This window comes from Vigna umbellata, chromosome 9 (assembly GCF_029865625.1).
Source record: "Vigna umbellata cultivar VRB3 chromosome 9, Vumbellata_1.0, whole genome shotgun sequence".
NCBI lineage: Eukaryota > Viridiplantae > Streptophyta > Magnoliopsida > Fabales > Fabaceae > Vigna > Vigna umbellata.
In genome coordinates, this window is record NC_142173.1 from 3,798,624 (window position 1) to 3,812,845 (window position 14,222).

The 14,222-nt window shown below is 31.5% G+C and overlaps 1 protein-coding gene across 1 annotated transcript; it reads left to right on the forward strand.

The window, feature by feature from the left end:
- The first annotated feature begins 1,674 nt into the window (after positions 1-1,674).
- LOC124848477 (serine/threonine-protein kinase AGC1-7-like) lies at positions 1,675-4,083 on the forward strand. Its single transcript, XM_047326158.2, has 2 exons — positions 1,675-2,249; positions 3,216-4,083. Exons 1-2 carry the CDS (start codon positions 1,702-1,704, stop codon positions 4,081-4,083), a joined length of 1,416 nt encoding a protein of 471 aa, XP_047182114.2. The 5' UTR covers positions 1,675-1,701.
- The last annotated feature ends 10,139 nt before the right edge of the window (positions 4,084-14,222 follow it).

Consider the following 14,222-nt stretch of genomic DNA (forward strand, 5'->3'; position numbering starts at 1 on the left):
AATCTACCGTCGTGACCTCATAGAGACGACGATAGTACTTGAAGGAAAGATGAAGACGTTGTAGGATGATGAAGCGATGGACACTGGTCACCCCTCTAGGCTTTTGCAAAGAACGTTCAGAAGAACGCTCCAAATCTCTAATTCCCTTTTCAATTTTGCCATGTCATACTTCTTTAATTTAAATAAAAATTCTACATATTGCAACAATGCATATCAGCATAAACACGTCATCACAGTTAGACGTCGTTAGTGAAAACTTAACGGAGAAGACTTAATTGACTCATTTTTACAAGTTTATGGATCCGATTGAGACCGAAAAAAAAACGATGACCCATTTAAGATTGACACACAAATATGAAGACAAAACTAGGGTTTAAACCAAATATATATGAATAAATAAGTATATATGAAAAAATATATTTTCGCAAGGGAATTACATAAACCATTATTTCATAAGAGAATTAGACGCTACTCCATTTATCTTGATGGCAATTACATAATGCATAAACACATTTTAATTATTTATGTATATACACATATTATGGTTCTATTATTATCTTCCCTCTTTTGTTCCACAAATTCCTCTCATGAACTCCAAGTGTTTATGATGGTGGATGTTGATCCAATCAAGAACAAGCTATTTTCAATATCAATTTGTTAGTTCTTTCCTAAAACCAAAGAAAATTCTCGTTTCTTCTCTTTGTTTCTTTCTTTCTCAAAATTTGAAAATTCAAAGATTTCTCTTCATGGATATACATGGCCAGGGAAACATATTGTTTATCTTGTTCAATCTCAGAGAGCCTATGAAGTTATAAGGTGTTATTGATATTTTTTAACTTTTAGTTTCATATGCATTTCTAGCATCTCTTTTAAAGGACACCTTCTTTCTTTTTCTCACCATGTTTATCCACAGTCATATACCATTACTTGTGTCAATCCTTATACAAGATGAAATGGTTTTGATTTCTAATAATTGTAAAAAGGATCACACATGTATTTGACTTTTATATCTCACTTAATTCGTTTGTTTTTTATATTCCATTATGAAATGAGTATTGTTTCTTCACCAATTTGATGCTTATATACAACTACGTTTTATATAATTTCCTTTTGCTGTATGTGAACAAAAAATTATAACACATTTTTAATTAATTCATAATGTTTTTTTTATAATTATGTATTTTGTTCAATTTATTTTGAAAAAATAGCTACTTATTTCTAAAACTTTCTATTAGAACTTTTGGTTAAAAATATTAAAATAATTTTTCATTCAAAATAATTTGTCATGAAATATAGCCGATAATGAGAGAAAATAAACCTGAAATTATATTTAATATGACATGAAATAAACCTATCATAACTAATTTAATTTTTAGCATTTGTGTTTGTAGAAATTCCTCTTAAAGGGTGTCATTGCATTTGTTCCTCAATCGCCTACCCAAAGGCCTCATTTACCTAATTAATGTAAGAGTTATATATCTTGTTCTTTAATTTAGGCATTATTTTTTAACCAAAAAATTATTAATGGAAATTAAATTATATCTTGAATTCCAAATGCAGATTCTCGAGATGAATCAGGCTTATGCAAATTCATCAAATAATTTAGAAAGTCATGTCCACAAAGCAAATCAATATACTACTAATCATGCTTTCATGAGTGACTACAAAACCACTACTAAGCACACCACTCCAAGTGCAAGAATGTCTTCAAACGACAACCCTTCAACAAGATCACCAAGAGCAATAGCAGAAGCTGCAAGAAATTTTAATGTACCTACAAAAAAAAGCATTCTAGGTGACCATAGAAGTGGCAGTAGTTCTCGTAGTGATAGTTTGGAGAGCATTTGCAGTGCACATATTAAGCCTCATACTGGAGGTGATGTGAGGTGGGATGCAATTAACATGGTTTCTAAGGGTAATGGTCTTGATCTCAGTCATTTCAAGCTTCTAAAGCGTGTTGGATATGGTGATATTGGAAGTGTGTACCTTGTAGAACTTAAAGGAACCAAAGCATTCTTTGCCATGAAAGTAATGGATAAGGCAGCACTTGCTAGTAGAAACAAGCTTTTGAGGGCACAGACAGAAAGAGAGATTCTTGGACTTCTTGATCACCCTTTTCTGCCAACTTTATATTCTTATTTTGAGACTGATAAATACTATTGTCTGGTCATGGAGTTTTGTAGCAGTGGTAGTTTGCATTCTCTTCGAATGAAACAACCTAACAAGCATTTCACTGAAGAAGCTACACGGTTAGTTGCTTAAACACATATACATGGCACTTGGATTCCACCAAAGTGAATTCTACAATACCTACAAGACATGATTATATGTTAATATGTTTAATATAAGTTGTTAAACATGGTAGGTTAATAAATATGAAATAAAGTTAAATATGTTTGTAGCTTCTAAACTTTGAACGTGGAATTAAAATTCTTCTTTGTCCCAAACTTTGATAAAATTTAGTCTTCAAACTCTAAAACTGAATGGATATAATTATCTTAATCCAACTACATTAATTTTTTCTGTGTTAAATAGTGTTTCAGGCTAACAATTGAGTTGGAATGTATCGACCAGTATACACAACTCAAATACTAACTTGAAATACCGTTTGTCAATTGGGTTAGAAAAACTACATCTATTCATGTTTAAAGTTTGGATACCAAATTATATCAAGTTTTGAAATATAAATGAATTTCAATTTTATATAAATTTAAATTTCATGTCAAAGTTTAGGATTCAAAACACATTTAACCTTAATAACATGTCGGAGTTTGTGCAATTTACTTATTTCTACCTAATATCCTTTTAACTTAAGGATGAAATAGTGTAACACTAGTTAAAGCTTTTTTAGTCAACCTTTTTGGGCTGTGTTTTGTTTAATGAATTCTTTGTCATTTTGTATTTCTACACACACTTCTTATAACAATTAAAGAATATAGTAACTGCATAACAATTATGTTGCTTCAAAAGAAAGGAAAGTTATACACATGAGTGAATCTTGTCCTTATGTTATATGTTCTATTTCACAGCACAATATAATTACAATTGTTTATCCTTACATTTGTGCAACTGAATTGAACTTATTGATAATCTTTGTTTATCTACGCAAGAGAAAGAAACATGTCAAATCTCTTACCACCTAAATTGTGCACTAATAAAAAAATCTGACATAAACTTTGTAACAAATTTAAGAATTCAATGTCTTATTGCGACAGGTTTTATTGTTCAGAAATTTTGTTAGCCTTGGAATACTTGCACATGTTAGGCATTGTGTATAGAGACTTAAAACCAGAAAATGTTCTAGTTCGAGATAAAGGTCACATAATGTTATCAGATTTTGACTTATCTCTTCGGTGCTCTGTGAATCCTACACTAGTGAAGTCCTCATCTACACATGAAAGTAGTAATGGTCCTTCTGGAGGCATTCTAAGTCATGATCAAACAATACATGGTTGCATGCAGCACTCAAGTTTCTTTCCACGGATTTTGCCTTCAAAAAAGAATCGCAAGACAAAGTCTGATTTTGGCCTTGTGGTTGGAGGATGCCTCCCTGAACTAATGGCTGAGCCTACAAATGTGAGGTCAATGTCCTTTGTAGGGACACATGAGTATCTTGCACCAGAGATTATTCGTGGTGAAGGACATGGTAGTGCAGTGGATTGGTGGACCTTTGGAATCTTCTTGTATGAGCTTTTGCATGGGATAACACCCTTTAAAGGTGCTGGAAACAAAGCTACCCTTTTCAATGTTGTAGGACAGCCCTTAAGGTTTCCAGAAAAACCAGTTGTTAGCAAAGTTGCAAGAGACCTTATAGAAGGGTTGTTGGTGAAAGAGCCTAAAAAAAGATTTGCTTACTACAGAGGTGCCACAGAAATAAAGCAACATCCTTTCTTCCATGGAGTGAATTGGGCTCTTGTTAGAAGTGCTACACCTCCTATTATACCAGAATCTTTTGATTTTTCTAAGTACGATAGAAAAACAGATGTTCCACCAATGGATAAGAAGGTTACAGATATTATTGCAAGTGATAAAAGCAATCATACACAACCAGATTCATCTTATGAAAATTTTGAGTACTTTTAAAAGTATATATGTGATCCTTCGTTTGTACAAAAATGTACATTATATCTCCAAAACAAATTTTAGAAGATATCTATGAAAGTTAAATGTTGTACACAAACATGTAAATTTTAGTAAAAGATTTATTTTTCTCCTTTCCAACTTCTTTTATACACTTTCTTCTTTATACTATTTTAGCATTCCAATATAGCTCATTTGAGAAAATTACATATAGGTTATCCATTTCTAGGTGTAGAGTCAAGAACAACGTTTAAGGTCCAGAAGATTGTCTAAAGGGTCCAAAAGTTGTCTTTTAGTCCAAGTCTTCTTGACACTTCGATGTTAAAGTCAAATCAACGTTTTATAATTCAAATATTAATGGTGCAGTAAATACAATCACCTACTTCCTTACTTCAAATTTGTATTTATAGATTTTGGAGTGGGCTTTTGATTAACAACGATCTAATTACAATCCAATTATTAATAATCATAATTTACCATAAGTTGTTCAAGGTTAGAATTAATCGTCTTGACAGATGATTGATCGATCAGGCTCCACGACTGTCTGGTCCTAATGGTAATTTGTTCAAATATCTTACTAAGATTGATAGTCCAATCTATAGATAGTCATACAATTTGGCACTCCCCAATCTAAAATACAAGGAAGGCACGCAATACCTATGAATGATTTTGTGAAAGGCTCAAGGACTGTTTAAGAACCTTGTCAAACTAACTATGATTTATTCTCCAATAAGATATCAACGAAAGCTTTTTCAAATTGTTATTAAGTCCTTGTAATTATTAATAACTAAGATAAATAAATGATGTGTATATTACCTCTCTTTATGAAGCTAGTAAGATGGGCACTAAAACCTCTTTAGAATAGAAGGCACGAAAGCAACTCTAAATTCATATTCTAGATCCATGTATCCTAATTTAGTGGAGAATTATCAAAGAAAAAAAAGGGAATTTAAATATAAAATTCAAACATAGACCTATATCAAAGGTTAGGATTAACTTCATGTTTTTCATGTAATATGATGTTATAAAATAATAATAATTGCAAAAGAAACATTAATTTTAAACATTGACTAACAATTTTTATTTTTTCATTAACGTTCATAAGTATACAATTTTTTTCTCTTATTAAAGTTTATAAGTGTTAATGGCCAGTTTTTATTATTCATTATTATGACAACAATTTTTGACCAAGTTTATGCTCTATAAATAGAGCATTTCTTGCATTCCAAAAAACACACCAAATGAAGCATTATCTTCTCTTCTCAAAAGGAAACTTTATTCCTCAAGCTATCTTCTTAGTTTTTCTTCCTTTCTCTTCTTATCCTCTTTATATCTTGAGTTTATTCTTTTACTCTCTTTAGAGTTTCTTGCTAGTTTTGAGATCCTCAAAAATTTCTGAGAAGTTCCTATTGTATCTTGAGGGACTTCCACAATATAGCGTGGAAAAGTCCTTAAGGATAGTGATTTACACGCCTCGGAAAATTTTGTTCATGATTTTGTCAACTTTTGTACAACAATCTTAAGGACTTATGGTTGACATCAACAACCCGCTTCTAGACGTATCAAAAGTCAAGGTCTTCTCTAGACAAAACTTTTAGCGTTGGCAAGAACAAGTGTCTACCCTTTTAGGCATTTGCTCAAGAAAAACCTCCTCCTAAAAGGTACGAACAAAAACCTGATCACAAAAGGAAAAATAATTTTCAAAAATCTAGTCCCAATGGATCTAACTTCACCTTTAAAAAGAAAGGACATTACTTTGTATGTGAAAAGTTAGGCCATCATGCAACACAATGTAGGTATAGAGTAAGAAACGATAATCCTCCTAGGGCGAATATAGCCGAAGGATATGACACTATTGTTGCAGTCATTTCTCAAGTAAATCTGATGACCAATATGAGCAAGTGGGTGGTAGACTTTGGGACAACCAGACATATTTGTGCAAACAAAAGTCTTTTTACCTCTTACACTAGTGTAAGAGATGGAGAAGAACATGTGTACTTCGCTGATTCCAAACAACTCTTGTCCTAGGAAAATGAAAGGTTATTCTTAAAATCACATATGAGAAGACTCTGGCCTTGAGTGATGTTCTGCATGTGCTCTCTATTAGAGTTAATTTAATCTTTGTTGCACTTTTGGGAAAAGTGGGAGTTAAAGTGTCATTCAAATATGACAAGATTGTTATAACAAAACATAATGTTTTTGTGGGAAAAGGATATTGTGATCAAGGACTCTTGATACTAAATGTTTCTGAAATTATTAGTGAACCAAGTTCTTCTGCTTATATTGTTGACTTGTATGATATATGGCATGCTAGATTAGAACATGTGAATTCCTTATATGTTTTGAAATTAGAGTGAATATGATTAATTAATATGCATGATAAATAGAGTAGTAAATGAGATATGTGTAGAATTGACAAAGAAAACATGTTATCCTATAGAACATCAAATTGAATTGTTAGAGTTAATTCATACTGATCTAGCTGATTTAAAACAAACCATGTTTAGAGGAGGTAAAAATTATTTTGTAACTTTTATAGATAATTATTCTAAATACACCAATCAAACATAAAGATGAAGTCTTTGATGTGTTTCTAACCTATAAAGCAAAATAGAAAATCAATTAAATAAGAAAATTAAGAGGATTAAATCAGATAGAGGTGGTGAATATGTATTGCTTAATGACTTTTGTGGTAAAGAAGGTATTATCCAGGAAGTGACCCCATCATATTCACCTAAGTCTAATGGAGTAGCTGAGAGAAAGAATAGAACTCTTAAGGAGATGATAAATGTTACGCTTATTAGTTATGGTTCACCTAATAACCTTTGAGGAGAATCCTTGCTCACTACATGTTTTTTACAAAATAGAATACATCATAGGAAAACTGGTAAAACTCCCTATTAGTTGTAGAGAGGTTATCAACCTAAACTTAAATATATAAGAGTGTGGGGGTGCCTAGCTAAGGTAATGTTACCAAGTCCTAAGGAAAGGAAAATATGCTTTTAAAACCTCTTATTGCATATTCTTAGGCTAAGCAGAACATTGTGATGACTATAGGTTTCTATTTCTTAAAAGTGATGTGATTGAAAGTAACATTATAATGGAGACAAAAAAATGCTGAATTTTTTGAACATGTTTTTCCTTTAAAGGTTAGTGAGACATCTCAACCTGTAGATGATAATAATAATTTGTATGAGGATTTAAGAAGAAGTAAAAGACAAAGGAAGGAAACATCCTTTGGTAATGATTTTTATGCTTATCTAGTTGATAATGATTCAACTAGCTTTATAGAACCTATTAGTGCTCCTAATGTTAAACAGTGAGATAAAGCCATTAGAACTAAAATTGAATCTGTTAGAAATGGGAGACCTTATATCCCAAGGTATGGTCATTTGGCAATCACTAGTGACTTCATAGAGCAAGTGAAGGTTGAGCAGTCAATGGATCAAGAGTTGCAGCAAAAGATCAGGCTATTGGGCACCGATCAAGCCAGGGAGTTCGTTCTAACTAAAGATGGCATTCTTCGATTTAAGAACAGGTTGTGTATACCTGCAAAGACTGAGTTGAAACGTTTAATTTTGGAAGAAGGTCATAAAAGTCGTCTTAGAAGACATCCAGGTATGACTAAGATGTATAAGGACCTGAAGGAGTCATTTTGGTGGAATGGTATGAACAGAGATGTGGCAGAGTTTGTAGCAGCCTGCTTGGTGTGTCAAAACGCAAAAGTGGAGCATAAAAAACCAGGAGGGATGTTACGACAATTAGACATTCCTCAATGGAAGTGGGACAATATCTCGATGGACTTTGTAACACATTTACCAAAATCATCAAAAGGTCACGATTCTATCTAGGTTATCGTTGATAGACTAACCAAGAGTGCTCACTTTTTATCCATTAATCAACATATGTCACTAGAAAAGATGATGGAGTTATACATTGGGAAAGTAGTGAGGTTGCATGGTATACCTACAAGCATTGTGTCAGACAGAGATCCAAGGTTTACTTCAAGGTTTTGGCAGACGGTACAAAATGATCTGGGAACACAGTTGAGGATGAGTTCAACTTATCACCCTCAAACTGACGGTCAAACAGAAAGAACTATTCAGTCTTTGGAGGATTTGCTAAGATTTTGTGTATTGGATCATCTCGAAAGTTGGAATGAGATACTGCCATTAGTAGAATTTACTTACAACAACAGTTATCATTCCAGTATTGGTATGGTGCCATATGAAGCTTTATATGGAAGAAGATGTAGAAAACCGTTATGTTGGGTTAAAGATGGGGAATCACTAATAGTAGGACCAGAGTTATTACAATGCACCACAGAAAGGATAAAATTAATCCAAGATTGGATGAAAGCAACTCAAAGTAGACAAAAGTCATATGCCAATAAAAGGAGAAGACCGTTAGAATTTGAGGTAGGAGATCATGTATTCTTACGAGTAACACCAACTACAGGAGTCGGGAGAGCTATCAAGATGAGGAAGCTGACACCAAAATTTCTTGGCCCTTATCAGATTCTCAAAAAGATTAGGTCAGTGGCTTATGAAATAGCATTACCGCCTCGATTGGCAAATTTGCATAACGTTTTTCATGTATCCCAACTGAGGAAGTATATTCCAGATTCAAAGCATGTGTTGGAAGTTGATGAAATTTAGGTCAAGGAGAACTTAACAATGGAGGTTGGACTAGTACGAATACTAGATGTTCAAATGAAAAAGCTAACAGGAAAGGATATTCGCACGGTAAAGGTACTTTGGAATAAAGACACACAGGAAATGACTTGGGAATTAGAGGAATTTATGATAAAGGAATATCCATATATCTTTTGTTAAAATAGCTAATTTTCGAGGGCGAAAATTTTTGTTATTGGGGAGATTGTAAAATCCCTGAAAATAGTTGTAATTAAGATACTATATTTTTTGAAATAAATAAAAATAATTTTATGTATAATGCTACAGTAAAATACGTATAGTGCTACAGTGAAATATGTATAGTGCTACAGTAAGGATAACTCGTGAATCATTTGTTGCTACAGTACTGCTATAGGAAAAATGTAGTACAAGCTATAATAGTGCTATAGTGAATTATAGTACAACTACATTACTGCTACAATAAAATGTAGTACAACTACAATACTGCTAGAGTATTGCTACAGTAACCCTAACTTCAACTATAAATAGGGGTGAGAAATGAAGTTTTGGGGGAAGGAGAGTGAAATTGAGACAGACTTTTGTCAAAAATAAGGAGATATTAGTTGTGACTAGAATCTGAGTTGTAGAAAAGGTAGCAAGAGCTTCTAAAGAGGTGTTCTTCATCCAGGAAGGAGCGAGAATCAGGTAAGGGGAGCTAACCTTAAGTCTTGTTTTTTTTGTATGATCTGAAATCTTGAATCTTTTTAGAATTTTGATTCCCTTTATGGATTTAAAATGATATTATGCTTCTATTGCATGTTTCTAGAAGGATAAGAAGTTGTGTAACCGACTTTGCTAGATTCAACTTCTTGTTTCCCCATAACTTTCATTGTGTTTCTTTTTCTCTTACATTTTTTTGGAAGGATAAGAAGTTGTCTAACAGGCTTTGCCAGATTCAACTTCTTGTTTCCCTAGAACTTTAATTGCTTTCTTTTTCTCTTACATTTTCTGGAAGGATAAGAAGTTGTCTAACCGGCTTTGCCAGATTCAACTTCTTGCTTCCCCAGAACTTTTATTGTGTTTCTTTTTCTCTTGCATTTTCTAGAAGGATAAGAAGTTGTCTAACCGACTTTGCGAGATTCAACTTCTCGTTTCCCCAGAACTTTTATTGTGTTTCTTTTTCTCTTGAATTTTTCTAGAAGGATAAGAAGTTGTCTAATCGGCTTTGTCATATTCGACTTCTAGTTTCCCCAAAACTTTTATTGTGTTTCTTTTTCTCTTGCATTTTTCTGGAAGGATAAGAAGATGTCTAACCGGCTATGCTAGATTCAACTTCTTAGTTTCCTAGAACGTTTATATCGTGATATTTTATTATTGTTAATTTATTTTGTGATATATTCATTTTGTATGGAATATGTGATGAATACATTTTATTATGTTGAATAAGTAAACTATAAAATTGTTGGAGTAAATATTCAATCAAATTGTGAAGTTATAAATTTTGATCATGTTTTTCCATTTTTCGAAGCTATCTTGGTAAAACTCTAATTGCTAACTTAGTCTACCATTAGATCAATCTGGAAATTTAATATATAGTTTATAAGACATAGAAATTAACTTTGACTGTCAGGATCTTTAATTTGAGAATATTAGAGGAGATAATATTATAATTTTGGGTAGAATGACCATCACTTTATTACTATCTCTAACTTATATTAGAAAAATCTAAATTCCCCTTCTTTTGCCAATAGATTAAGTTGGAAATTTTAATAAATGATTCCAGAAATATATTACTATATTTTGACCACTCGGATTTGTAACTAGATGTTTGTACTTGGAGGAATTAATTCTGAAATTTTGATAAAGTCGACAACCCAATTGAATAATGTTTTCGAATTGTATAAATCTATTTCTCTACCTAGTTAACTGTTAGATTAACCTAAAATTTAGATATGTAGTTGCTAAGACATGTTGATGTATTTTGACTGTTCCATTTTTTTAAAAAACTAAGTGGTGTTTATTAAGATCTCAATTTTATGTTCCTGAATTATGGATGCAAAATTTCAAATTTCAACTTTATTAATGGTTAGATCAAACTGAAATTTTTATCCAAGATTATAGTAAACTATGATTCAATTTATTAGTTTAGATCCTGAATGTGAAACTTGTACTAAGAAAATTTTTTATGTAACGTCATAAAAATAAAAAAAAATAAAAAATTTGGTCGATCTATAACCTTTGATTGGTGAAATTATGTTGAGTTTGTACTAGTTACGGAAAAGATGAGATTATAAGAAGAGTATGATATATTGCAATATGTTAATTTTTTTTTTGGATATTGATACGAAAATGGGTTCTTATCAATTTATGATTAGAGAACGAACATGATTAAGTTAGGTGGATGAGAAGATATGATTTGTTGATGTTAGGAAATGTTGGGGTGAATATAATAAATTATTAATTATGAAATGATGTTTACTACTGGGAGTAGTATATTTGGTTGATACCATGACACCTTGATATGAGAAGAGTAACACATAAGTCTTATAGAAGCAGGCAGAGAGGTCTGACCATAAGGCTTCGGAAAGTAAAACATAGTATACGAGTAAAGCTTAAGGAAGCAGGCAGAGAGCGGTCTGATCATAAGGCTTCGTGATTAAGCATAGTATACTTGTAAGGTTTATGAAAATGAGAAGGATGATTTTGAAGAAGTTAAGGAAAAATGAATTAATGACATTGGGGTAATTGTTTTAATACATGATTAAATTATATATTATAAATAAGTTTAATGATTGTATGTTATGGTTAGGTTACTCTTATTTGTTTGTGCTATGCTCGTATAACTCATGTTATACGTGAGCAGATAATGTTGCAGATGCGGTTGAAAAAGCTTAGAGATGATGAGAGACATGTTGGGAAAAACTTTCAGGGATTTTTGTAAAAAGAATAATTTTGTATTGGAAAAATATGTTGTGTAAGATTTGTAAGTTTAATTTCGAATTTATGTTAAGTGGTGAAGACTATATTGTTTAAAGTTTGTAAGTTTGGAACCGTTGTCCTTTGGTTGAATTGAAATAAAGTTTGGTTGTTTATATAAGATATTAAATTAATTTAGTTTTTACTACTAGTAATACCCTTAAATCATTTGGGTGTTACAGATTACACAAATATCTTAATCGATTATAATGCATCAAGATTCATAAAATTCTATAAATACACGTCATGTGCTCTATTTCAAAACAATTTAATAGAAATCAATTTCATAACTAATTGTTTCATTGAGTTTTGATTACAGGAGCATCCAAGAAGTGTCTTAAAGAATCAAGGATCAAATTGGGGTTTCTTACACATCAAGATTCAATAAGGAAAGTGGGTTAAAACAGTTCTAACTTAATCTACACTGGTAGGGTGTGTTTTGAAGATCATATTCTTCTTATACAATATATGTATTGTGTTCCTATGCTGGTGTGCCAGGGGAGAGAGTTGTGAGTGTTCTTTGTGAGAGTTGTGATTGTTCTTTGTTTGGTAACAGTGAGGGTGTTCACCTCTTGTTTTGCTATAGTGATTTTGAGTGTAGGGAGAAGTACATTGAGAAGGGATATCTATGTATTCTTGTAAACTCTATCATTATAGTGGAATCCCTTCAACTAAGGTTGTTGAAAAAAGACTAGATGTAGGCTTGGCCGAACCAGTATAAATTTCTTGTGTTATTCTTTCTCTATCCTTTCTATTTTATTGTTGATTCATCATTATGATTTGAAGAAAACTAGAGATTTTGCAAAGCTTTTGAAAAGATCAAGTTTTAAAGCAAAATCCAATTCACCCCCTCTTGGTTGAGATATAAGACATCTTTGTTCTAACACAAGTAAACCTAACTCTACTATGGGAAAATGTTCTACATGTTCCTAAATTGTCCATAAATTTTATATTCATTCAAAAACTTAGCAATGACCTCTCTTGTAATGTCATTTTTTAGAATAATTCTTATATATTGTAAAAAAGGAAATCGAGAAGGATGATTGGAAAAGATAGAGAGTGGAATGACATTTACTATTTGAGAGTTTTGAACCAACATATTATAAGTCACTCTTTGATGGTTAAGCCCTCAATACACAACCAGGAAAAAAAATTAGTTTTATCATTGTCGTCTTGCACATCCCTCGTTTTGTGTTATAAAAATTTTGCTTCCTTCTTTGTTTAAGCATTTGAATTTGAATATGCATTATCTTCATTGTGAGGTCTATGAAGTGGAAAAACATAAAAATGTTTCATTTCCTTATGCTTGCAATAAAATAAGTTTTTGTTGTTAAATTATATTAATATTTAACATTGGTTCATGTAATTTAAAGTATAACTTTGATGTACAGATTCTAATGTGATGATTATTATAATATAAGGTATTAAAGTTATAGGGATTATTTTAGAGTTATTAAAATTAATACCTCTCTTCTCATTTCAAAAAAGGACATTTTGGTATTTTATTAAAGTTGATTAAATATCATAAAAGAGGGAAAAAAGTTTTTCTGTGGTTGACGTTAAGTTTCTGGAAAGAAGAGGAGAGAAGTAACGTTCTCAGGAAAAGAAAGGAAACTGTGACTTTGACAGAGAAAAACGTCCTTTGAAATTTCTATATCATCAAGAAAGCATTAAAGAGGAGTAAGAGAAGGGAGAACATTGACAGGAAGGAATTATACCATGGATCCAGGGAGAATAGTGAGTATCATGAAAATTCAAGATCCTATGTGTGTTTTTCATTCAATTAAAAATTAAAGAATTGCTTACAAGTGGTATCAGAGCCAGGTTTTGAGTTTTATGATTCTCCATGAATGGTAATTTTCTGAATTTTTAAAACCCTAATTTTTGAATTATGAAATTTACGGATTTTATTTTTCAGATGTTTAATTATTTTATTGGCATGAAAGAAAATTAGAATGTGAATCTCAAAGCTGCAAATTTTTTAAATTTTGATTGTTGCGTACGTCACAGTAAAGCAAATTTTTTTTCTGTTGCATGATTGCTTTTTGAATTCACTATAACGTGAATTTCATTCATCTGGAAGCAGCAAGTTATTTTTCTTTTATTATTTGATTATCACATTAATGTGACTTTGATCTCTGCATAACATTAAAGTTCATTAAAGTTGTTTTATGCCAAAATTGATATCTCGTGCGCAGTAACCAAATTAAATCCTGCATGAAAGAAAATTCAATCCCTTGAATTTAACCCTGAAGCCGCATATAAATCTTTTAATTTGGTTGTTACCATAAAGCAACTTTGTTGCGGTACTGTTCTCACACAGTAAAGTATTTTATTATTGTGCTTATGTTAAATTTTTAACATTGTTGTGCATTGAATTGAATGGAAATTAAATGTGAATTAAAAGTTTGAAGGTTTCAAATGCTTTTAACTTTTGACATGTATGGTATAATTTTTGTTTTATGAATTATATGTAATTGTTTATTAATCTTGGATGAAGGAAATTCAATTAAGTTGAATTTCAGATGAGTT

What these genes read in the sequence shown, in the direction of transcription:
- LOC124848477 (XM_047326158.2), top strand. Translation starts at nt 1,702, where the DNA reads ATGTCTTCAAACGACAACCCTTCAACAAGATCACCAAGAGCAATAGCA. An exon ending in TTCACTGAAGAAGCTACACG is followed by an intron (nt 2,250 to 3,215) that starts GTTAGTTGCTTA and finishes TTATTGCGACAG; the next exon opens with GTTTTATTGTTCAGAAATTT.